This window comes from Alligator mississippiensis, chromosome 2, assembly GCF_030867095.1.
Source record: "Alligator mississippiensis isolate rAllMis1 chromosome 2, rAllMis1, whole genome shotgun sequence".
In the NCBI taxonomy this organism is placed as follows: Eukaryota; Metazoa; Chordata; order Crocodylia; family Alligatoridae; genus Alligator; species Alligator mississippiensis.
This window is the reverse complement of record NC_081825.1, coordinates 274412395-274436000: the sequence shown is the minus strand read 5'-3', so window position 1 is coordinate 274436000 and position 23606 is coordinate 274412395. Positions and strand designations below refer to the sequence as shown.

At 50.0% G+C, this 23606-nt stretch overlaps 2 protein-coding genes across 4 annotated transcripts in view; one reads left to right on the top strand and one right to left on the bottom strand.

Moving 5' to 3' along the window:
- The window catches only part of DGLUCY (D-glutamate cyclase), a 96085-nt gene extending 93863 nt beyond the window's left edge, over positions 1-2222 (bottom strand). The window contains exon 1 of the mRNA XM_006271822.4: positions 2030-2222. The gene's annotated coding sequence lies outside the window, so the exon portion shown is untranslated. The remainder of the gene's footprint in view (positions 1-2029) is intronic.
- The window catches only part of RPS6KA5 (ribosomal protein S6 kinase A5), a 204885-nt gene that overhangs the window by 8164 nt on the left and 173115 nt on the right, over positions 1-23606 (top strand). For 2 of the 3 annotated variants that reach the window (XM_014596485.3, XM_014596484.3), the window contains exon 1: positions 1668-1880. The exons of the other annotated variant lie outside the window; for it this stretch is intronic. In XM_014596485.3, coding sequence (XP_014451971.1) covers positions 1817-1880 — 64 coding nt within the window. In that variant the 5' untranslated portion in view covers positions 1668-1816. Of the gene's footprint in view, positions 1-1667; positions 1881-23606 lie in introns of those variants that run through there. 3 annotated transcript variants of the gene reach the window in all.

Genomic DNA, 23606 nt, shown 5'->3' with positions numbered 1-23606 from the left:
TCCAGCCTGCAAGGGGCTGTGGTGAGCAGGATGCAGGGGGCACCATGTGCATGTGTGCTGCCCTGTGCACAGATGCATGTGGCCAGGAATACAGCCCTAGGCAGTGGTGGAGAGCAGCTCTTTCAGCTGCCTATGGGTAAGTCAATGGGGAGGGGTGCAGATTGAGGCCCCCACAGTGAGGGGGTGGGGCAGAGGCTGGGCCGGGGGGCACTGAACAGCCAGGGCTGGGTGCATGGGGCCCAGGACAGACCCACAGGTGCCTCCTCAAGAGGGGTGTGGGGGGCAGCTCCCTGCTGCTCTGTACATTCCCAGAGGGGAGCATGGGTGGACACCTGCTCCCCAGATTTATGCAAGGTGTAGGGGCAGACGAGGGCTGCCTGCTGCAGTCTTGGATCTCCCTACCCTGATGCCCTTCCCTGGGGAAGCTCCACGCTGGCTGTACTGCCATGGTTACCCGTCAACCACCTGGCAGCAGCAAGCGGCACAAGCCTGCAGCACCATCCTTGCTGGTGCTGGGCAGGTATGGGGTGCCTCGCCACGGCTGTGTGGCCAACCTGGAGCTTCCCCAGAGGAGGACAGCAGCAGGCAGCCCACATCCAGCCCCACCCACTCCAGCTGTGCTGTTGGGGGGGGGAGCATAATTTTACCCCCCCCCCCAGCAAAATTAAAAGTCCACGCCTATGGCTCCTCAAATATATCAGTCCCCTCTAAAGCATGAAGCTGGCTAACAAGTCATGAGATATTTTTTCAATGATACATTTTGTCCTTGTCGTTTGCTTTCTAGTTTTCTAGCCTGCAGGGGATAGTGCTTCACGCTTTCGAGCTCTTCTTTATATCAAAGACCAGAAACGCATGTTTTCCTAGAAATGAAAGCTGAGACACTCTTGCCAACCCTCGACTTCGGACTTGATTTTTCCGACACCTGCATCCTCATGAGTGGGTACCAACCACGGTGCAGCTGTACTGCCCCACTGTCTTCAAACCGGGATTTTAACCCGTTTCTCTGCCCCCAGGCCTTCATCGCCGCGCCCCTCCCCGCGCACCAGTGTGGTCACAGGCGGGAGAGCGACGAGGCGCAGCCCGAGGTGCCGCAGCCCGCGCCCCTGTACTGGGGGGAAGCGGGACACAAGCCAGGGCAACCTGGGCTGGTCCCGCAGTCGCTCCCGCTGCACTCGTGCAGCCCGGCCACGGCCCCTTGCAGACCGAGCCCGGCGCATAAGACCTGCCCCGGGCAATCCTCTCCCCCTCTGGCCCAGCCCGGAATGACTGATAGCCCGGAATGACTGATAGCCCGGAGGGGCCAGTCAGCGCCGTCTCCTCGTCGCTAGGGGCAACCGAGCGCCCGCCCCCTCGGGGCGGGAGAGAATGTTTACAAACAAGTCGGGAAGGGGGAGGAGCCAGCGTTTGGCGCAGGCGCCGAGCCAACGGGGGCTCGCACCACTCCGAGCTGGCGCCGGGGGGAGGACGGGGACGGAGACAGAATGTCCTACAGGCGCTACCCAATCACCGCAGCTGGCTGTGAGCGCGCGCGCCAATGGCAGCTCAGCTCCTTCCGACGCTTCCGGGAGGGGCGGAGCGTTTGAGGGAGTGGAGTCTCCGCCCGTCCCCCCTTCTCACCCCGCCTGGGCTGGGCCGGGCCGGGCCGCGCCGCGCGCCTGCTGCTGGGAGGGTGGGAGCTGCCGGGGCCGGGGTCGGGGCGTGTCCGTCAGCGGCGTCTCAGTCTGTTCGGCTGGGGCCATGGCGCGCCGCGCCTGAGAGCCGGTGACCCGGGCACGGGCGGGCGGGGGCAGCCGGCGGCGCTCAAGCCCGGCAGAAAATGGAAGGGCCGTCGGGCTGTGCGGAGCAGCCGCTGCTCACAGTCACGCTCGAGCTGAGGAACGGTGAGCAGCGGAGCGGGGCGGGGCGCGGGTTGGAGCGCACTCGAGGGCCCGGGTCGGGCCGGTCTGGTGGGGTTGAAGGTGCATGGGGTCGGGGGCTAATCCTACCCCCCCCCCTGGGCCCGGCCCGGCACTGCAGCGCTTCCACTTACGGTGCCTGGAACAAACGCGCGGGCTCCCCGGAGTGGTGCCACATGTGGCCCCGCTCTGCTCTTCCTTCCTCCAAACTGCTGCGCTTCCCTTTACCTACGTAGAGAAGCGCGGGGAGGAGGGCGGCTTTTGAAATGCGACCTGTAGCCAGCAGACAGAAGCCTTCTAGGGTGTGGGGGTGCAGCGAAAGTCGTCTTCAGGGTGGAGAAGCTTGAGCTTCCCCTAGATGTCCTGCGCGCTCCAGCTGCCGCACTGTGAGGTGGTTTATATAAATCACACAGAAATGGGGTAGAAGGGACCTCCAGAGGTCACCTAGTCCCAGCCCTCTGGCTGAGGCAGGGCCCAGCTGTACAACTTCCCAAGTTATTATCCAAGTTGGACTTCTCCACTCAATGTTTAAAATCCTCACCTGGTCTGATAGTTATGCCATGGTTTGGTGTTGAAATGTTTGAGCAAACGAAATACTAGATGGAGTGATTGAAAGTAAGGATTTGGTTATAAGTTGCAACAGGGCAGATTTGAGCTAAGACTTAATTTTAATAAGGGCTGTCATGGAAGTCCTCAGGCAACATAGAGGCTTGAGGGGTTTTACCGTGCATGTTCTTTTGACTCAGGCCTTTTCCTCTTGGCTCTAAAATAAAGTAAAAGTGGAAAACCTGCAAGTTGGTGTTCTTAAAGCTTCAGGGAAAAAGAAGTTACTTTTAGATGTGTCCTGTAAGTTAACAGATCCTGTGAATGGACCCACTGGGATAGTAAATTCTGCAGTTGAGGACACTCCTCTGGTAATGTTCAGTATCCCACCCTCAGGTATGCAGGTGTAGGTCCTGTGCACAGAAGCATCCCTATGGACTTCAGTGTCGCCATAGCAGGGAGGCAGTTATTTATGGCTATGTGATCCAAAGCACCTTATGTAGGGTTGTAGTTTTGCTCTCTTTCTATTAAAAAAAAAAAAAAAAAGTTGTTACATAAAAAACATAATTGCCTCCTTTGGTTTTGATAGACTTTTTTGTGTAGCGTAGGGTGGTGAAGGAAATGCAACTACTAGCTTATATAACATTTTTAGTGAACTATTCTAGATCTTTTTACAGAAATCAAACCTGATGAGAGAGCACGTAAGAGCTGCAGAATGTAGGCCCCTGGCAAACATTGCTTTTTGCATAACATTAATGTGTGAATTGCTTGATAAATATCTTACCTGTGTGGTAAGTTACATTTAAAACAGATAAAACACAAAACCAACCACAAAGATGTTCCATATTTATCACTCTTAATTTTGAATGTGTGGCATGTAGGCATCCAGGAGCAGTACATGCAGCCCAGCTGCATGGACAGACACCCTTTGAATGTGTTGGTTTGTGGGAAGCTGGCACGTTCAAAGGGAAGTGGTGCAACTGGACTTCACTGAGCTTTGTAAAAGTCTCAAGTCTGGAGAATCTGAGACTGGGAAGCTTTCCCTGATTACCCAGGACCTTTCAAAAACAGGGTGCAGCTGGACCCTGGGCATAAGGTCCTGGGGCAGTGTGAACTTGACATTGGGGAGCTCCCAAGTTGCTCACACAAGAGGGGAACTGGTCTGCCTGTGTTACATGTGGCAGCAGAGGAGGGAGCTGCCATTGTGGCACACAGCAGCAAAGGGCCAGGAGCAGGGTGAGCTTGCACGTGCAGTGCCAGGCAGCTGGGCTGCCTGTGCTACACTTATGGTCCGGACAGGGTGGGGTGGTCCTCTTGGCTGTTGAGAACTTGGACAGCCCTGATCCAGATGGTGCCTTAAAAGACAAGGCCCTTTCGGAGAACCAGAGAAAGGAATTGCACTAACTTTTTTTTTTTTTAATAGAATGATAATCCCTTGCTCTTACTACTTCCTTCCTCCTTCCCTATGTGGTTTTCTTGGGTGGCTGAGACCCCTTCCCCCATGCTGGGTTTTTGTGGTTAATTGAATGATTTAGTAACCATGCATTAAAAGTATCTGTCAGCTGACAAATGGAAAGGAGGGTAGCTTCCATATCAGTTGAAAGGATCATAATGCTGTGGCACAAATACAAATGACTGGTATCTCATTTACACATTTTAGAAGATGCTGTTCAGACCTTTGAAAGCATGCCAGTTGTCAAAAGAATGATATCAAGTTCTCTGAACTTAGAGTTAAATTGAGCAAAGTACTCTGGGCCTGTGTACTTATTTGCCAGGTAAAAGCTATGTACAAATTTCAGTTTAGTCAAATAAATTCCAGTAATGTATATTAAAATTTCAGAGAATTGCATTTATCCCCCAAAGTAGTTCTATAAGGTATGAAAATGCACAGTTAAGTTGATACAATGTTAACTCTGCCTTGTAGTAACCCCATACAGTGATAATCTAATCCAATGTGTTCAAAATTTTTTACCCAGTAGGCTGAATGGTGGGTTTTGATCCAGCACCTAGGGCCAGCATGACAGCTACCATCTGGCCATGGAGGGGGAAGGGGACTTCACCCAGCTCTGCTGGGGTAGGGGGAAGGTGGGAATATGATCTGGCCCTGTGTAGCGGGGGAAGGGGATGTGGCCTCGCCCCAGCCCATCTTTGCGGGGGTGGGTGGGGGGGGCATTTCCTAGCCTTGGGGTGGGGGGAGAATGGGCCATGGCCTGGCCCTGCTGGGAAAAGGATATGAATCGGCCTTGTTGGGGGGAGGTCTGACTCCAGCCTGGCCCTTCATGGGGAAGGAGGCACAGCCTGGCTCTAACTGGGCATGTAAGGCTTGGGGTTTGGTACTTTTACAGTGGGGAGTGAGAGAAGTTTAACCACGTTAGTACAGCACTAAAGGAAAAATAAACACCACTTCTCAGACTTCATAAGCAGGTCCTGTTGGCACACACACAAAGCCACGCTAACACAACTCTGCTGCTTCCAGTCCTGGAGATAAGAGCTTGTACATAGAGTGGTGCATCTTTGTGCACTGCTGCTTTGCACCACAGTGCCGACATACCTGTTAAGCCCAGTTTTTGTTCTTCAGGTGACAGGCACGGCTTCCTGCACCTCTTTCTGGATGGAACCCTGCAACCCTACTGCAGTCCTACTGGTGGGGATCCACCCTGGCCAGATGCGATGGCTCTGAGCCATGTTTGGCCTGTGGGCCAGAGTTTGAGTACTCCAATCCAGCCTCATTATCTTTCTCTTTAATTTTAATTATGAATTTCCAGTCATTAGAATGTTTTGTTTGTGGGGTGTGGGTTTTTTTTGTTTTTTTGTTGTTGTTTTTTTGGATTATTGCAACATTTTGATGTAGCTTATTTAAAATTATTTGTATGTATGCTCCATCTTCACTCCTTTTTTCTGTTAAGGAATTTCCATGTCTCTTTAAATTAAACAGTTCATAAACATCATACCTAAACAAAAAACGTGTAAGATTCTGATATTTTAATTATCTGAAGATGTCATATCAGTTTTTTTGAAATGATGGGTGTTATTACTAGTACTGTTTAATTAACTGTTACTGCTCAGGAGGAGAGCTAAACAGCAAGGAAGTGTTGCTAATTAAGGTGGGTATGGACAGCTGCTTTGCATCACCAAAACAACCAGAGCATACACCTCCGTTTCTTTCTTCCTTCTGTTTCCATATTTTTCTATACAATTAATCCCTCCTATGTTTAAGTTGTTAGGGTGTTTCAGGTAGTTTGTAGAAATAAGTATTTCAAGTTAATGTTAATTTTTACTATTGTAATTCATAACTAAAATGTCAGTCACCTTTAAAAGGACAGATGCATAAAATCTCTTCTTCATGCAAACCTGGATATTGCTCAGTTCCAGAATGGCCACTAAATCCTATTTCCACCAGTGGGAATGAAGCAAGGGGCTTCTCAGAGAAGATAGCATATTATTCTCCTAAAGGGGGGAAAACCTTTCTTGGAGCAAGTTAGGAAGCAGTGGCTATCTTTACTAAGGAAGCTTGTGGCCTTTGCTCCTTTCAAAATAATTGGAGATGATAGATTTTCGAAATGAGCAGTTCTTGGAAGATTATAGGAGGTCTTGCTGAATAATAAGTACTGTATGGTTAAGGGCCTGCAGACCAAGCCCTACGACGAGAGACTAGAGAAACTGGGCCTTTTCAGCCTCCGCAAGAGAAGGTTGAGAGGCGACCTTGTGGCTGCCTATAAGTTCATCACGGGGGCACAGAAGGGAATTGGTGAGTATTTATTCACCAAGGCGCCCCTGGGGGTTACAAGAAATAATGGCCACAAGCTAGCAGAGAGCAGATTTAGACTGGACATTAGGAGGGACTTCTTCACAGTTCGAGTGGCCAAGGTCTGGAACGGGCTCCCAAGGGAGGTGGTGCTCTCCCCTACCCTGGGGGTCTTCAAGAGGAGGTTAGATAGGCATCTAGCTGGGGTCATCTAGACCCAGCACTCTTTCCTGCCTATGCAGGGGGTCGGACTTGATGATCTATTGAGGTCCCTTCCGACCCTGACATCTATGAATCTGTGAATAAACTCAGAATTAGCAAGACCATTACGTTGTGTGGCAAAGTAAGAAGTTATGTGCAATATTTCTTGTTATAAATATGCCTTACAAGTAATCTGTCTGTTATAAATTTTCTTATGATGGAAAGAACAAAACAGTGATCAGGTATATTTCCTTAAAGGAACTTTGGGTAGGTGTTGGGGGGAAGGGGATAGAGCTACAAGGGTGTTTCAGAAACTAACCGCAATTCTGAAATAAAATCATTTTGGGTGCAGTGATTATTTTCTAAAGCACATCGCTTCCCTACCTCATCACCTTACTTTGAAACGCACTTATTCCAGTGAGTCACATGTTTCTTCGTATCTCCTTTAAAGAAGCTTTTGGTTGCTATGACAGCCACTCCTGTGCTGTGAGTTGCACCTCTGCATCACTGGTAAACCTGTGCCCAAGGAGAGTCGTCTTCTGTGGTTCAAACAGGCAATAAGCACTTCACACAATAATAACACTTGGCATAAGATCCAGACTGTAGGGTGGATGTACTAAGATTTCGCAGTCCATAGAAAGACACGAAAGTTGCCTGTGCACAGTGGAGCATTGCGTGGTTGTACTGGAGCTTCATTTGCACTTTCCATGCTATGGTTGGCTGCATTGCTGGCTTCAGGTAGTTTTGCAGAAAGGGGCAGTCACTGTTGCTGTTAATTGTGACCCTTTGTTCCATGAAGTGGACAAAGTTTTTGTGTGCAATCTCAACACAGGGATGAGCAAGACCTTGCCAAAGGCTAGTTGAGTGCAGAGTTTGTGGGCAGTGGTGGTAGTGTGCATTTCTACTGCATACTTTGCCTCTTGCTTTTGGAATTGAAGCAGTTGAACCAGGTCTGGTCCCCAGTGATGATTTACTAGAGAAACCTATCCTCTTCATCCCAGATACGCTGCAGAAGCTGGGTACTCACTTCCATATCTTGTTCATGCACATCTGTCAGATGTTGTGGCTGTGTTGGAGTATCTTTCCTGGGGATCATCTGTTTTGGAAGTGCATCTATTTTTGACTTCTCCACTCACAGACTTTCCATTGAGCCATATAGTTTCCACCATAATGTGTCTCAAACCTATGGAGATGGCAATGCACCTTTGGCCCACAAAAAAACCCAGTAACAGAACAGTGTTCTTCTGTGGTGCACATTGACAGCTGAGTAGCCATGCTGTTTATGGACTCACTGGTGTTGCATGTGTTCTGTGACACACAATGGCTGCATTTGAGAGGGGCACTATTAATATTCTCTGCTGCTGTGTATTTTCCCATTCTTTTTCGAACGTATAGCATGGGCAGCTAGTTTCTGAATCGCTATTGTATTGGGTGTTTCAGATGGGAGGCCTGTCTGGCTCCTGTCTGGCTAACCAGAGCTGAAAGTCTGTGATCAAAAGGAGAGGCTAAACCTGTGGCTGCCAACCTCGGGTTAAGACCCAAGTCAGGGTTGCGGGGAGTCTGCCTCTCACTTTGCTCCTCCCGTCTGTGGAGTTCTCCTGGCGCACGGTCTGTGTGGTTCTCGCTGTCACTGCCCCCTGCGATCCCGGCCTGACCTGGTCTCTGCTGGTGCCTCTGGGCATGAGTGAGTCGAGGGCAGGGGTAGGGATCACGACCTGGATTTAGGGTCCCAGCTAAAAGGGTTAGGAGCCACTGGGCTAAGCCTTTAAGGGTATGGATATACACAACACTCTGGGTATGGACACACACAACACTCTGGAACAATTTAAGTGTGGTTCAAACTTGAAGCAGACAAGCCTTGCACTGATCTAAGTCCACCGGAAACAGTTCAAAAGTATACCTGGAAAATCAAGTACTAGTTTGAACCAGTTCATTGTTGTGTGTAGACAAGTTTGACACCACAAGAGGCACGCTAGAAATGAAAAAAATGTTCCCAGTGTAGACTCTAATTTTGATACCGGGAAATCTTTGTTTAAAGAAAAAAAAAAAAAGAACATGCTTGAAAAAATCAGTACAGGGCACCCTCCAAGAGAATGCCCTGAAGCAACTGGAGGCTGGGTCCTCCAGAGAAATGCTCTAGTACATGGCTAGAGCATCTCTGCCTGCCGCATGCCTCTGCTGCTTCAGCAGACTACCTCAGGATGTTGGGGGAAATAGAAGCAGGGCAAGGCTGGTAGCAGTGGATTGGACCCAGGCTCTGTCCCCAGTAAGTAGGGATGTGGAGGTAGGGGAGACTGCTCGGGAGGGATGGGTCCCTTGCCCACTGGCCTGCACAGCCCCCCTGGAGCAGTGAGCTGTCAGGGTGTTCATGGCCTGCTGCTGGCAGAGCCCCCCCTCCTGGCAGTTCACAGCACTGCCTAAGACCCAGGGGTTACATGTGGCACGTGGTGCCTGTCCAGCCTTCAGGCAGGACTGGGCCAGCTCTTGCTGCCACCTGTGGCTCCCAGCACCGCTGGCAGTGTGTGGGGCATATGGAGGGAGGATCCAGCCCAGCCTGCTGGTGTGCAGCTCCTGTGTGTGGTGCTGGGACCCCTGGGTGGCAGTAAGAGCCGGCCCAGTCCTGTTTGAAGGCGTGCGCCAGCAGGCCAGGCCAGTGTTATGCACCATGTGTAGCCCTTAGGTCTCAGGCAGCGCTGCATGCTGCTGAGGGCGCTCTGCTACAGCAGGCCATAAGCACCCTGAGCGTCTGCTGCGGCTGCAGGAGGGCTGTGCAGGGGGTGGGCGGGGGACCTACCCCTCCTGAGCATTTCTGCCACCCTCAGTCCCTGCCACTGCAGCCCTGTCCTGTGCTCACACTGGTGCTGCGACATGCAGCCCCAGGATGGGGGGTGAGGTTCCTGGTCCTAGGAACCACTCGGGTTTGTGATGGGCTGGGGGAAAAGGTGGAGGTGGCAGCAAGGGTGTGTGTGAGAGAGATTGGGGTTGGGGATGGGAGGCAGAAGAGGCTGCCAGAGCCAGGTTTAGAGCCCCCCTGCTCCCCTACAGTAGATGGTGTAGGGGGAGACCAGCCTGGAAGAGAAGGGACTTGCACAGCCCAGTCCCTGAGCCCCAGTTGAGGACTTCCCAAGAATAGCATGGGGATCGCTGGGGCCTGGGCACAGGTACAGGGAGCAGAACAGCAAGGGCTGGCACTGCTCAGAACCAGAATTCAGAGGGTGGGATAGCTACAGCTGGACTCGTCCTGATTCTGGGATGGTGCTGCTGCCGGGAGGGAGCTAGTGGGGGCAGGCAGGGGCTGCAGGTCAGGAGTGAGGGGCAAGGGCATCCCAGTGCCGCTCAGCACCCCACACCTGGGTGAGTGAAGGAGGTAGGGGTAGCTCTGATTTTTCTATGATAAAAAAACCAAAAGCAAATGCCGAAGTGTATGGATATTTATAATTCATTTTATTATGATGATAGAGGCACTGGTTGGCTTCCAAATTGTTTTAAAATTGTAAATGTATTAATAAAACATTGCTTAACTGATCTCTCTGTATATAGTGGCACTTCATTTTAATTGCAGAAGAACACAGATTTGGGGTATTTTAATGAGAGAATTTGGGGGTTTTTTATCAGAGAATTCACAATTTTTAAACGGAACACCAGGATCTGTGGTGGTGAGGCAAGTGGCAGGCCCGGGCTGAGGAATGTGCCCAGGGCCAGCACTGGGGACCCAACTGGAGGGCAGACAAGGTGACTGACCTGGCCATTTAAGGCCAGGAGGTATGTGCTTCATTAATTCAAAGGGCCACTGCAATGAGCACATCTGGGCGATAGCTGCCCAGATGGCAGAGCGGGGGCACCAGAAGACATGACAGCAGTGCTTCACAAAGACCAACTGTGCAGCCATGGCCCACTGGCAGCTGGCCCAGAGGTGTAGGTGGCTCTGCTGCAGTGCCTGTACCAGAGCCCAGGTGGCCGTGCTGCCCCAATCTGGGTCTGGCAGGTGCGCAGCCATGGGGCCGCAGGTCCAAGGAGGCGGATGCTGTTGCAGGTGGGAGCAGGTCACAGCCAGGCAGCAGCCTCCACTGCCAGACTGCTGTAGTGGTTAGAGGGTGCAGAGGCCACTCTAGGTTAGGGCTGCTCCAGCAGTCCAGCTGGTACAAGGGGCTAGTGTCCCCAGATACCAGCTGACTGGACCTCAGAAGCTCCTGAGGGCAAGTAGCCATGAGCTACTTGCCAGGGCAGCTTTATATACTGCTGGGACCAGCACAGGTGCTGGCTTTAGCCTCTAGCTCTCCCTGGCTGAAGATCTGCGAGGAGCTGGGCAGGGTCACTTTGCCCCAGGTGGCACAATTTGCCTCACACCAAAGTGCATGTTCAGGCACGTGTGCTGAGGCACAAACTTCCAGCTTTTGTGCCACTACTTTTTGAGCTGCTACAAGTGCACGTGCCTGCATGTGTGGATGCACCTCCTGATGATGGGAATCTATTACAGGCCTCCCTCTCAAGAATAGAACAATCAGGCATTCTCCAGAGAACTGACTGAGGCAGCTAGCACTACATACATGATTGTCATGGGTGACTTCAGCTACCCTGATATCCTTTAGAGGGATCACTCGGCCACCTCCAGCAGGTCAGCCAACTTCCTGGTAACAATAGACAATCTGTTTCTGACAGGTTGAGAAAGGGTGTAGTAGGGGTAAGGCCACTGGATTTGGTGCTGACCAAATGAGAGGACATCATAGGTGACCTGAGGATTGGTGGTACTCTGGGTGACAATGATCGTGACCTGATAAGGTTCCCCATTCTCCGTAAGACTGGGAAATCAGTCAGCAGAATAGAAGTCCTAGATTTCAGAAAGGCAGATTTTAGCAAACTGAAGAGGCTAGTTGGAGGAGCCCTGTGCAACCAGCAACTGGACAGTTTGGAAGTTCAGGAATGGTGGTGCTTCCTTAAGGAGACTCAAAAACAATCCATCCCCACGCAGACAAATAGTGGGAAAGGAGCCAAGAGACCCGCTTAGCTCAACAGGGATATCAGGGAACTATTGAAAAAGAAAAAAGAAGCATATAAGCAATGGAAGAATGGCTCAGCAACCAGAGAGGAACACACCTGTATCGCCAGGACCTGCAGATATGAGAAATGAAAAGCCAAGGCAGTCATGGAGATCAAGCTGGCAACCAGAATAAAAGACAACAAGAAGTCCTTCTATGGATACATAAGGAGCAAGAAAAAATTGGGCTCCACTGTGGGACCCTTGCTGAATACTCAGGGGCAGCCCACAGTCGATCCCCATTAAAAGGCAGAATTCCTAAATACATACTTCACATTGGTATTTCTGAAATCAAATGGGGGCTGTTCACCTAGCCAGAGAGGCCCAGGGAACATGGGGAAGACAACAGACTACATGAAATCAGTCCTGAATGGGCAAGGGATCTCCTACAACACTTGGACATTTTCAAGTCTGCTGGGTCAGACGACCTGCATCTGAGAGCCCTGAAAGAACTGGCTGAGCTTATAGAAGCACCAGTGGCAAAATTATTTGAAGAGTCGTGGAACTCAGGAGTGGTCCTGGATAACTGGAAGAGGGCCAGTGTGGTGCCCATCTTTATGAATCCTTCTTCCCTTTCGTACATTCATAAATTGTAAGGGGTGTGGCAGAAATGCCACCGTTGGTGCCCCTCTCCAGAGACCTGTCTCAGCCAGCCTGGGAGGCTGGTGTTTCATTCCTCAGGGTGGGGATCTCCCACCTGGTCTACATGACAAAAGCCTGGCGCCTGGGAGGCGGATGCTCTAGTCACCTGGGCAGGAGGGAAAGACCTGGCCCTGCGCGGGCCCAGGTAGCCAGGGATGCTTGGGAGATTGGTCGGCTTCTGGCCAGTATTGGCAGCTTCGATTGGACTGGGCTGCTGAGGTCAGAGAGGTTATTTAAGGGCTCGGTCCAAGAAGAAGGGGCAGTCAGCCATTAGCCATTAGCCATGCGGTCATCCAGGTGAACCTTAGCCTGGCTCTCTCCTCATCACCGCATGCTTCAAGAGTGCACTGCCTTCAGGGGATATAACAACTACCTCTGGACGATGAGAGTGAGTAAGCTACTAAAGATCCGATTAGATATTTAGTTTCAGTAACTCAGATGCGTTTAAACGGCTACCTCAGCCACCCTAGTTTGCTCTATGGGATTCCTCTGATATTCCTGTAAGATTTCTATGATATTGCTCTACCTTTTACCCTGTTTCCGCCCTACCCCCTGTAATCAATAAAGTTCTCCTTTGTGACCGGTGTGGGAGACTTATTGAGGGGTGGGACTAAATTATGCCAAGGAGGCCCCTTAGGTCTGTGGACTAAGGGAGGCTTCCTAATAAGCCCCTGACTTGGGGAAGTGCCCCAAGTGCTTGTACTGGGTCTAGGACCCATTGGACGATCAGGCCTGCGTTTTCCAAGGTGCGCAGAGCCGGAAGTGAGTCCAGAGCCTTGGATGGTGGCAGCGGGACCCCAGGCTAGCGGGTGTGCTCCAGGGAAGGGGTTGGCCGGACGGGAGGCACCCCAGGGAGGCACTCGGAGCCTGGAAGGTGGTTGGGCGCAGGGAGGTGGGCGGCTCAACGCAGGAGCGCCCCCTACTGGCCCGCCACAAGGGGCTAGAAGGGACCTCGCAAGATGATTGGGTCCAGCCCCACTGCACTAGGCAGGAAAGACACCTGGGGTCAGGTAACCCTAGTGAGGTGACCTTCCAGTCTCCTCTTGAAGATTTCCAGGATAGGTGATTGCACCCCTCTGGAGGGAGTTTATTCCGCTCTGGACACCCTTACTGAAGAAGTTTTTCCTAGTGTTAAGCCTGAAATGGTCTTCCAGGAGTTTGTGGCCATTACTCCTGGTTTTCCCCAAGGGTGGCCTGGGGAACAGTTGTTTGCTGAGCCCTTGATGTATTCCCCTGATATAGCGGTAAGTTGCTGCCAAGTCCCTTCTCAGCCTTCTCTTCTTTCGGCTGAAGAGACCCAAGTCCCTCAGCCTCTCCTAGTATGGCTTGACTTGCAAGTCTCTGCTCGTATGGGTGGCTCTTCTCTGGACTCTCTCAAGCTTTTTCATGTCCTTGTTAAAGTATGGTGCCCAGAACTGGACACAGTACTCCAGGTGCAGTCTTACCAATGCTGAGTAAAGCTAAAGAATCACTTCCTTCGTTTTGCTTGAGATGTATCAGTTGATGCGTGTGAGAGGATAGTTTGTCCTGCTGGCTACAGTTTGTTTGCCCTACTGACTGCTCACGTTCATATTATGGTTTATTATTACCCTTAGGTCCCTTTCAGCCATGGTGCTAGTCAGTTTGGCACCACCGGGCCTGTAAGTCTGTTGGGGATTATTCGTCCCCAGATGGAGCACTTTACACTTCTCAATGTTGAACTTCATCTGGTTCTGATCTGCCCAACTTGCTAGCCTGTCTAGGTATACCTGTATCTGCAGCCTGTTTCACGCTCCCCCATAACTTGGTGACGTCCGCAGACTTTGCCAGCAAGCTCTTCACTCCACATCCAAATCATGTTGAAGATGATGTTGAAAAGCACTGAGCCAAGCATGGACCCCTGAACGATACCACTGACCACTTCTTGCCAGAATGACAGAGATCTCTTCGTTAGAACTTTAGATCCTACCCCACAGCCAGCTTCCTACGCACCTAACTGTCGAGCAGTTAAGCATTCAATCCTCCAGTTTTCCTGTGAGAACACCATAGGATACCAGATCAAAGGCCTTTTGGAAGTGTAGGTATACAATGTCGACCTTGTCCAAGTGGCAAGTTATCTGGTCATAGGAGGAGATGACATTGGTAAGATAAGACCTGCCCGCGGCGAAGCCATGCTGGCTGTCATTCAGAATCCTACTTTCTGCAAGTGTATCGCACATAGACTCCTTGATGAATTTTTCCAGGATTTTCCCTGGGATAGAAGTTAGTCTAATTGGTCTAAAGTTTCCCAGGTCCTCTCTCCTCCCCTTCTTGAAGATGGGCACAACATTGGCCCTCTTCCAGTTTTCAGGGACCTCCCCTGTGTGTCACAAGTTTTGGAAGAGTTTCCCATGATGACTTCAGCCAGCTCCTTCAGCTTCTTGGATGAAGTTCATTTGGTCCTGCTGACTTATAAATAAATGTCTAATTTTTCTAACTGATCATGGACCAGCTCAATGTCAACAGTAGGCAGTTGTTCCCACCATGCCCATTCTGAACCTTATCTAATTTGATTTTCCCCTTAGTTTGATTTTTTCCTTGGTTTGGATAACCCTGCAAATTACAGACTGGTTAGCTTGACTTTGGTTTTGGGTAAAATCTTTGAAAAATTTGTTAAGGAGGCCATCAATTACAAGCTAGTAACTGATAGGGTGTTAAGAAGCAACCAGCATGGCTTTGTTGAGGGTAGATCATGTCTGACAAACCTAGTGTCCTTCTAAGACCAAGCATCTAGCCATCTGGATGAGGGACATGAGGTTGACGTCATTTACTTAGACTTCAGTAAAGCCTTTGATGCTGTTTCCCACGGGATTCTCTCAAATTGGAGGGTATTGGGCTGGACCAGTCTACAGTGAGGTGGGTGGACAACTGGCTTAAAGGCCACTCCCAGAGAGTTGTAATCGATAGGATGGCTTCATTTTGGAGGGCCGTTTCCAGTGGTGTCCCCCAGGGTTTGGTGTTTGGACCCGTGCTCTTTGTATTAATGGCTTGGATGAGGGGGTGGAAAGCTCACTGATTAAGTTTGCGGATGATACCAAGCTGTGGGGAAATGTAGGCACATCAGAAGATAAGGTAAAAGTCCAGGACAACCTTGACAGACTGGATTTATGGCCTGAATGGAATCAGATAAGGTTTAACAGGGAGAAGTGCAAGGTTCTTCATCTTGGTAGGAAGAACACTCACCACAACTACATGATGTGTGGTGGTCCACTGGCCGGCACAGCATGTGAGCGAGACCTGGGGGTCATGATCGACTGGAAGATGAACACAAGCCAACAGTGCGATGAGGTTGCCAGAAGGGCAAAAAGAACTCTGGCCTGCATCAGCCGATGTGTGGCCAATAGATCCAGGGAGGTGCTCCTCCCCCTCTATTCGGTGTTGGTGAAGTCACAGATGGAGTACTGTTCTGGGCACCACGCTTCAAGAAGGATGTAGATAAGTTGAGAGAGTACAAAGAAGGGCCACTCATATCATTAAGAGCTTGGAGGATAGGCCCTATGGGGAGAGACTCCAGGAACTGGAGTAAGAGAAGGCTGAGAGGTGACTTGATAGGCGCCTACAAGTACATCAGGGGTGAGCATCAAGATCTAGGGGAGAAACTCTTCCGGAAGGCACCTCAAGGGAGGACAAGGACCCACGGGCATAAACAAATAGAGGGTAAATTCAGGTTAGACAAAAGAAAAATCTTTTTCTCTGTAAGGGTCCCCAGATTTTGGGGACCACGTTCCGTCAGAGTGGTACAATCACCCTCCTTGGAGGTGTTCAAGATGAGGCTGGACAGGCACCTTGTTGAGCTTGTCTGAGCCCAATAATTTCCTGCCCATGGCAGGGGACCGGACTTGATGATCTTACTAGGTCCCTTCTGGTTCTATGATTCTAAGTGTTTTGTGACATTGCTTTGGTCAATCCTTCAGGCATCCCACATTGCATTGCTCCTCACACCCTGCTACAGACTACTGCGACTTGGTGCTCTGATATGCTCCTTTACTGCGCTTTTTTTTGTTGGCAGTTTTTATCAGTGAGCTCCTTTGTACTGCTTGTTCAATAAAAGCATCTTTCTAACAACCAGCTGGTCCTTGCTTTCTATTCAGCTGTGGCAGCTCATCATCCTCCCCTCCCCTCCCCTCCTCCTCACCCTGCCCTGTCCCTGGGAACCAAAAGTATAGTTCCAAGTAGAGGTGCCCCGATACATGGTCCCTTATTGGATTGGCACTGATATGAAGAAAATTGAGAGTATTGGCAATTTGCTTTTTTGTCTGATGTGGCTGATAAATGTCACGTGTACCCATGCAACCACAGCACAGCACATAGGTGGGAAAGAGTGCAGACTGGCAGTGAGGAAAGGAGCTGGGTCTGGCTTGTAAGTCTGTTCTGGGGGAAGGGGCGAGGGGGGAAGGAAGCAGTGTGGGGGGCAGATTGAGGGTCCCCCCAAAGATGGAGTGGGGCTCTTGCTGAGGCAGGGGCAGGCGCTGTCCAGCTGGGACGGGGCAGGGCATGGGATGGAGCCGTGGCCCCAGCCTGCAGTGGCAGCCCACCCTGACCCATGTGCAGATCTGGGGGCACCCCCCACCCCCTTCCCTGGGCGCATGCAATAGTGTGTGCCGCTCCCCCCCCTCCCTCCCCCCCATGCGCCCCTGATGAGCTGCTCGTCCCAGCTGGGCAGCACTTGCCCCTGCCCCAGTGCCAGCCCCACCCCCTCCCTCACCATGGGGGGGCCATGATCTGCCCCCCCACCCCATGCCCCTTTCCTCCCCCACCCTTTCCCCTACAACGGACTTACAAGCCAGACACTGCTCTCCATGCTGTGGGGCTGGATTGGTATCAGCCAATATGGCTGATATGGATATCGGCCCCCAAAATCTCTTATTGGTGCATCCCTAGTTCCAAGCACTCCCCCTCCTCTTTCCCTCCCCCTTCAAGTTAGGCAAGCATACTTTGGGCATCTGCAGGTTATTGAAGCTTGTTGAACTCATGTTTAGGAAACAAGGGAAAGCAGAAAAGTGACAATGCCCGAGTCACAGGTCATTCACTCTCTGAGACTGTTGAAGCATAGGTGCAAAGACCCCATTCCCACCTCCATTCCCTGCTTTCCCTTTGTTCCTAGGCATGCGAGGCTGGATACTCACTCTCATCCCCTGGTCAGAGCCACAGCACTTCACACAGTTGTGAATTGGTTCCTACTTAGTGACATTTTGGAACAGTTTGATTATGTTATTCTGCACACTGTCCTGCAACGGTTGTGAACTAGTTCCTAATCACTGACATTTTAGAACGGCTTGTGAAATGTTATGTGTTCCCACACTAAAAACAGATTCTTAATTGGAATGCTGCAGAACCCTTGAGGTCCTGTGAGATCCTTTTAAGGGTGCCATTCAATGTTAGCACTGTTAGATGTGCAGACATCTACATGTGATTCATGTGATAGACCCAGAGATTTCAAATAGGAATTTATAGTATCAGGACCATTCTGACCTCTTGTGGTCTTTGTGAGTTCTTTGCAGAAGAATTGCTCAATTATTTTTTCTGTAGTCAGAAAAGGAGGAGTGAAAGCTTCAGTGCCAGCATTTTCTGTGAAGTGCCTTGAGTCTAAATAGGAATCACTGCTTTAAGGTAATGGCTTCAGGAAAGAAGTGAGTGGCTTGTTGGGAGATGGAGAACATGAATGTGGATGGATTCTGCGAGTCGTATAACTGGTCAAAGATGGAAGTAATGGGTGCCAGGTGTGCGGGCCGGGTCAGGCCCCGGGCCCTTTTCGTCGCTCTGCACGTGGGCTGTGGCCGGCAGGCCGGGTCGGAGAGGGCGGGCGCCGAGCTAGAATTAGGCACAGACACTTAACGGTTGGTTTTAAGATTGTTTACTTACACCGAGATGGTCGCGGTGTAGGCTGAGAACTTGCTTGAGTTGCGGTTACAACAGAAAACACGAACACACGTGGAGTTTGCTAGGCTCCACGCAGACAGAACACGAACAATCACGTGGAGTTTGCTAGGCTCCACACAGACAGAACTCCAGATGTCCAGCACAAGCGCGCATAAAATTCGTCGGTATGTCTTATAGTTTTATAGTAGGCTCCGTTCGAAGACGGGAAGAGGTGGGCGGTGGATCAGGCCGCCAAACTCCTCTGAGCAACACACAGGGTTTCTATTACCCTGCCGCGCGCACCCAGAGTCCCCACGAGATGGATGCGGAGTCCTCTTTGGCTTGAGCAGAAACTGCTCAAGCCTCTTATACGGCTAGCAGGCCAATTGCTAGCTGCCACGTGGGAATAATTTAGCACTAGCCAATTGTGGGGCACAAATTTGCATACGACGAGCAGGAACTCCTTTGCACCGTGCATTTCTGTGTTGCAAAGGAAATGCACCCTGCAAAGACTGCTGCAAAGTGGCGGGAACACTCCTTTGCACGCGGGTTCTCTGTGCAGCAGAACTCCTCCGTGCAATGAAGCTGTAAACCTACGGGGATAATTCTTAGTGCCGAAGCGCACACAAAAAATCAGACCTTTGGGTCATGACATCCCCCCTTGCTGAAGGCACAAAAGAATTATACTTCAAACCTATCATCCGGGTTGTTAACAGCTCTGTCAATAGTTCGCGAAACTAAACGAGCAAAAACAAAATCAGTCAACAATAAAAGTTCGTCCTCAAGGGATGGAATCAAATAATAACTGACACACATATACATAAAATCACATTCATAACAAAAAACTGAATGATCATGACTTCGGTGGGCGTCATGGTGGAATCGTGCGTCAGGCCTTCGTTCCTTTCGGTGATGTTGTCCCTCTTGGGGCCTCTCTCCACCACGCACTCTGAATCCCTGATCTGTAAAAAAAACTCTCTTAAAATGGTTATTTCACTACTATTTATAAAATCACACAGGACCGCACAATAATGCAGTCGATTAAACTTATCATCACTATTAAATACAAATATGTAAACACGATTTTATACTGGACAGCTCTCTTTCTTTTCATGCTCAGCAACTCAACGAAATTGTCGAGGAGTCATCATCGCCTTCTTCTAGATAGTGAAAACCTAACTCGTAGGCTAGCTGCCATTGTCCCGCGTCTCCCAAAATCCGAAGCTGTCTCTTATTAAATCCAGAACGTTGCAGGAGGAATCCAAACACGTATCGCTTCTCTTGCGTTCTCTGGCGTAATACTGGACGTTCGGATTCGCGGTGTTTCGTGTTCTGAGCCTCAGTCGGGCGTTGACACTCCCGATCACTGGATAGTCTTGGCTCCATTAGGACGCGCAGTCTTGACAACTGATGAAGGAGACTACTCACGGGATGATGGACCAGTAGGTTTAGCACAATCCGCAAAACCACGATGTTTCTTTGCCTATAAACATTAAGACAACTGTCTATGCTGTCGAGGGTCACTGGAACGGTTCCAGGGTCTCGCAGGTGATGGTGAGGCCATGGTCGCATTCGTTGGAGCGGTGTTAGTCGCAACGTGAATTCTCTTGGGTTCCAGGCACAGTACGAAACTCCTATAATAGCCAGTACAAGCTGTTCTGCACTGGTGTGCTCTGGTTGTCCATCGTGCCATACGTGGGCCTTTTGTTCGATCACTCCTGCCACAAGCGCTGGAATTGGAATAGGCCAGTGGACGCTAAACGCCACCATGTTGATGTCGGTGACATGTCCCCTACTCCATGAAGCTTGTCTCACCAAGAAGCTTGCTTCTTCCTGGTCCAGGAGGTCGGACCCAAGTTGCACGACCAGACATCCCAACCACACAGCCAGAGTTTCTTCGGATCGGATCCTGGATTCCCTACACAAATTCTGCAGTTCGGCTCTGGAACGAGCGTAATAGGTGGTAGCTTGAACTGCACTCTGAGGACCGATGACTGGGCTGCTTGATGCTGCAGGCTGATCAATTTCTTCGTGAGTTGTCGTTGCTGTTGCTGTTTCTGTCGGAGCTGTAGTCATTGTTACAGTGGTGGTGGTTGTTGTTTCAGGCGGGAGGGGCGGATGCACTCCTCCGCTTGACTCCCCCTCCCTTTGGCAGAGGGGCGTGGTCAGCAGAATCGACGCTGCGTCGCTGGGCGGAGTCACCGGCCAAACCCTTGCGGGCTCTCCCGAAGCTCCATCCCTCTCTTCCGGCTTCTCCACGCGGTCTTCCCTCTGCTCGGCGCCTTCTTGTTGGGGCAGTTTAAGATCCCCTTTCTCAGCCGCTTCTCCGACCGCCCGAACGGCCATACGCAGCTGGGTCTTCAAGCTTAAAGTTTCACTCATCAGATCAGTCATAGTCTGAAAGGTTGCATTCAGTTTTCCCCCCTTGTCGCACCGTAGGACCACTCTCTCATTTACGGCGCGGTCCTCTGTCTCCGGGTCTTCGTGGAGCTCGGACGGACACTCTTGACTCCTTAGTCTAGGCACCACCATGCAAGGGGAGAACCAGCCGATTGGCATCGTCTCTCCCATCTCTCGGGCACACTGTGAGCAATGGACACACTCCCGGGTGGGGGTCGGGCTTACTGCGCTCGCTGGATCGACTTCAGCAAGGGTTACAGCATCGAGGGGCCTATACAGGACCTGCTCATCACCCATGATACACCCAAATGCCGTGGGTTGTAGACACACTTCTTTCCCCTCTAGGGCTCCGACCTTGGAAGCTCCTTCTTCTCCCCTTAGCGAAAGGTGTCCACGGACACATCTCCTGCCCGTTCCGCCCACCTGGTGGTACGCGATATGCGCCTCTAATTCTGCGATGCTTGCTACGCTGCGTCTCCCACTTCTCCGAGGGCAGTTCTCAACTAATTCTAAATCTAGCGAGCCCTCTCCTGATCCCATCCTCGTTGCCATGTGCGGGCCGGGTCAGGCCCCGGGCCCTTTTTGTCGCTCTGCACGCGGGCTGTGACCAGCAGCCCGGGCAGGCCGGGTTGGAGAGGGCGGGCGCTGAGCTAGAATTAGGCACAGACACTTAACGGTTGGTTTTAAGATTGTTTACTTACACCGAGATGGTCGCGGTGCAGGCTGAGAACTTGCTTAAGTTGCGGTTACAACAGAAAACACGAACAATCACGTGGAGTTTGCTAGGCTCCACGCAGACAGAACTCCGGATGTCCAGGACAAGCACGCATAAAACTCATCGGTACGTCTTATAGTAGGCTCTGTTCGAAGACGGGAAGAGGTGGGCGGTGGATCAGGCCACCAAACTCCTCTGAGCATCACACAGGGTTTCTTTTACCCTGCCGCGCACACCCAGAGTCCCCACGAGATGGATGCGGAGTCCTCTTCGGCTTGGGTGGAAACTGCTCAAGCCTCTTATACGGCTAGCAGGCCAATCGCTAGCCGCCACATGGGAATAATTTAGCACTAGCCAATTGCGGGGCATGAATTTGCATACGACGAGCGGGAACTCCTTTGCACCGTGCGTTTCTGTGTTGCAAAGGAAATGCACCCTGCAAAGACTGCTGCAAAGTGGCGGGAACACTCCTTTGCACGCGGGTTCTCTGTGCAGCAGAACTCCTCCGTGCAATGAAGCTGTAAACCTACGGGGATAATTCTTAGTGCCGAAGCGCGCACACAAAATCAGACCTTTGGGTCATGACACCAGGGGAACTTAAAACTTACTAGGAAAGAGTAAGATGCAGGCGTGCACGTGTCTGTGTGTGTATGTGCATGTGGGTAAAATGACTTTGTTTTCCTGAATGCTGTCTTCTTATTGGTGTTTAGTAGTGAGCCATTGTCATCAGAGACCTGGATAAAAAGGCTTAGAAGTGCAGACTGAACTGAATTTATTCAGTTAACCATCATCGTCCTTTTCCCCAAAAAAGTTAAGTCCAGAGAGTAGGACTGCAGTAGGGTTGCAAGGTTCCATCCGGGAAGAGGTCCTGTTGCCCGAGGAAATAAAACTGGTCTTACAGGTATGTTGCTATGGTGGTGCAAGGCAGTACTGCATGTAGATGCACCACTCTGTGTACAAGGTCTTATCTCCTGGACTGGAAGCAGCATAGTTTTGTTAGCGTGACTTTGTGTGTGACAACAGGACCTGCTTATAAAGTCTGAGAAGTGATGCTTATTTTCCTTTAGTGCTGTATTAACATGGTTAAACTGTTCCCAGTTTGAGACATAGGGCTGACAGAGCTAATTCATTACATTTCAGTAGTCATACCCTTAATCAGGACAGCCCAGCTTCTAAGGGGCTGAGGGCCACATGTCTGCACAATGTACCAGGTCTAGCTGTGGGCTCCTCAGGCCACATGCTGCACAGATAACTCCTCACCCCTCCAACTACTGCACCATGGATTTACCCACTCGCATAGCCCTGGATTCATCCTCAACTCCCTGAGCTGTGTCCATGGGGCACTAATTGAGCAGCACTGTCTGAAAACACAGGTTGCCTTGTAACCTTGACAATCGTAATTAAAAAAGAAAAAAAGCATCTGCACAAGATAATACTCTTTCAGACAATGATCATAAACTATAAGAAATTATTAGTATCTGTTTAAATTCATTTTAATTTAAACTAGAACTTATTTATTTGTAAAATATCAGATAATTCATTCTGTATTAAGAAAGGTAGTTTTGATTAAAATTCTTTGAATGGAAATTTTAAAATTAATAACTTGTCATCCTTTACTGTAAAGCTGCATCTGTCACTTGTAATAATAACATCCGGATTATTCTTTACAAAAAGTAGGCATTCTTGTAAAAAGTTAATAAAAAATAATTTAATCTAACCAGATTTCTCTTTGATTATAGATACTATTTCTATTTTGTATTTAGAAAACAGAAAATATTTCTGGTTAGTAGAATCTTTTTCAAGGAGTAAATCATTGCAACTTTAATGCATATTTTGTGTACTTTATTTTGTTTACATTTTAGTAATACCCTATACATTTATTCTATGACAACAGGATTCATTTTTATCAGAATTTTAAAATTGTAAAATAATTTAAGTCTTTAGGGTTTTTAGATTCTTTTTTGTCTTTTGTTTTAATCTTGAAACTGTTCTGTATTTCTTTGCTATCTAGGAATGTCTTGATAGTTACCATGTGGCCGGTACTAAGTAAATTTTACTTATCAAGAGGCACAGAGTATACACCCCAGTTAACTCTCTCCCTCCCTCCTGAACTCCATAATCCTCTAAAATTATACATGCATCCCCAATTATTTCCTTCTCTCTGTGAGTAAATTGGGTTTAGCAAATGGCTTTTGAAAATGCATATATCACATCTCAGACAAATTGGCGGGGGCGGGGCAGCAGTGCCTGCCTGCCCATCTGCAAGGCGCTCCATGCTGCTCCAACTTTTGGCCAGACTATGCCCTGCTCCCTTGCATTTCCAGGATGCCTGTTATGATTCTCAACAGATGACTGGGACCAGCCTCTGAAATCCATGACTCTCCCAGCTAAACTGGGATATATGGTCACCCTACTTATTTACTTAAGTAGAACTCTTTGAAATGGCTCATGTAGACACATTAGTGGCTACCTGTGTAGTCTAATCATATTTCAATGGAGTGTAAATTATGTGATGATTTAAAAAAAAAAAAAAGTGACTAAGAGTGTCTTGTC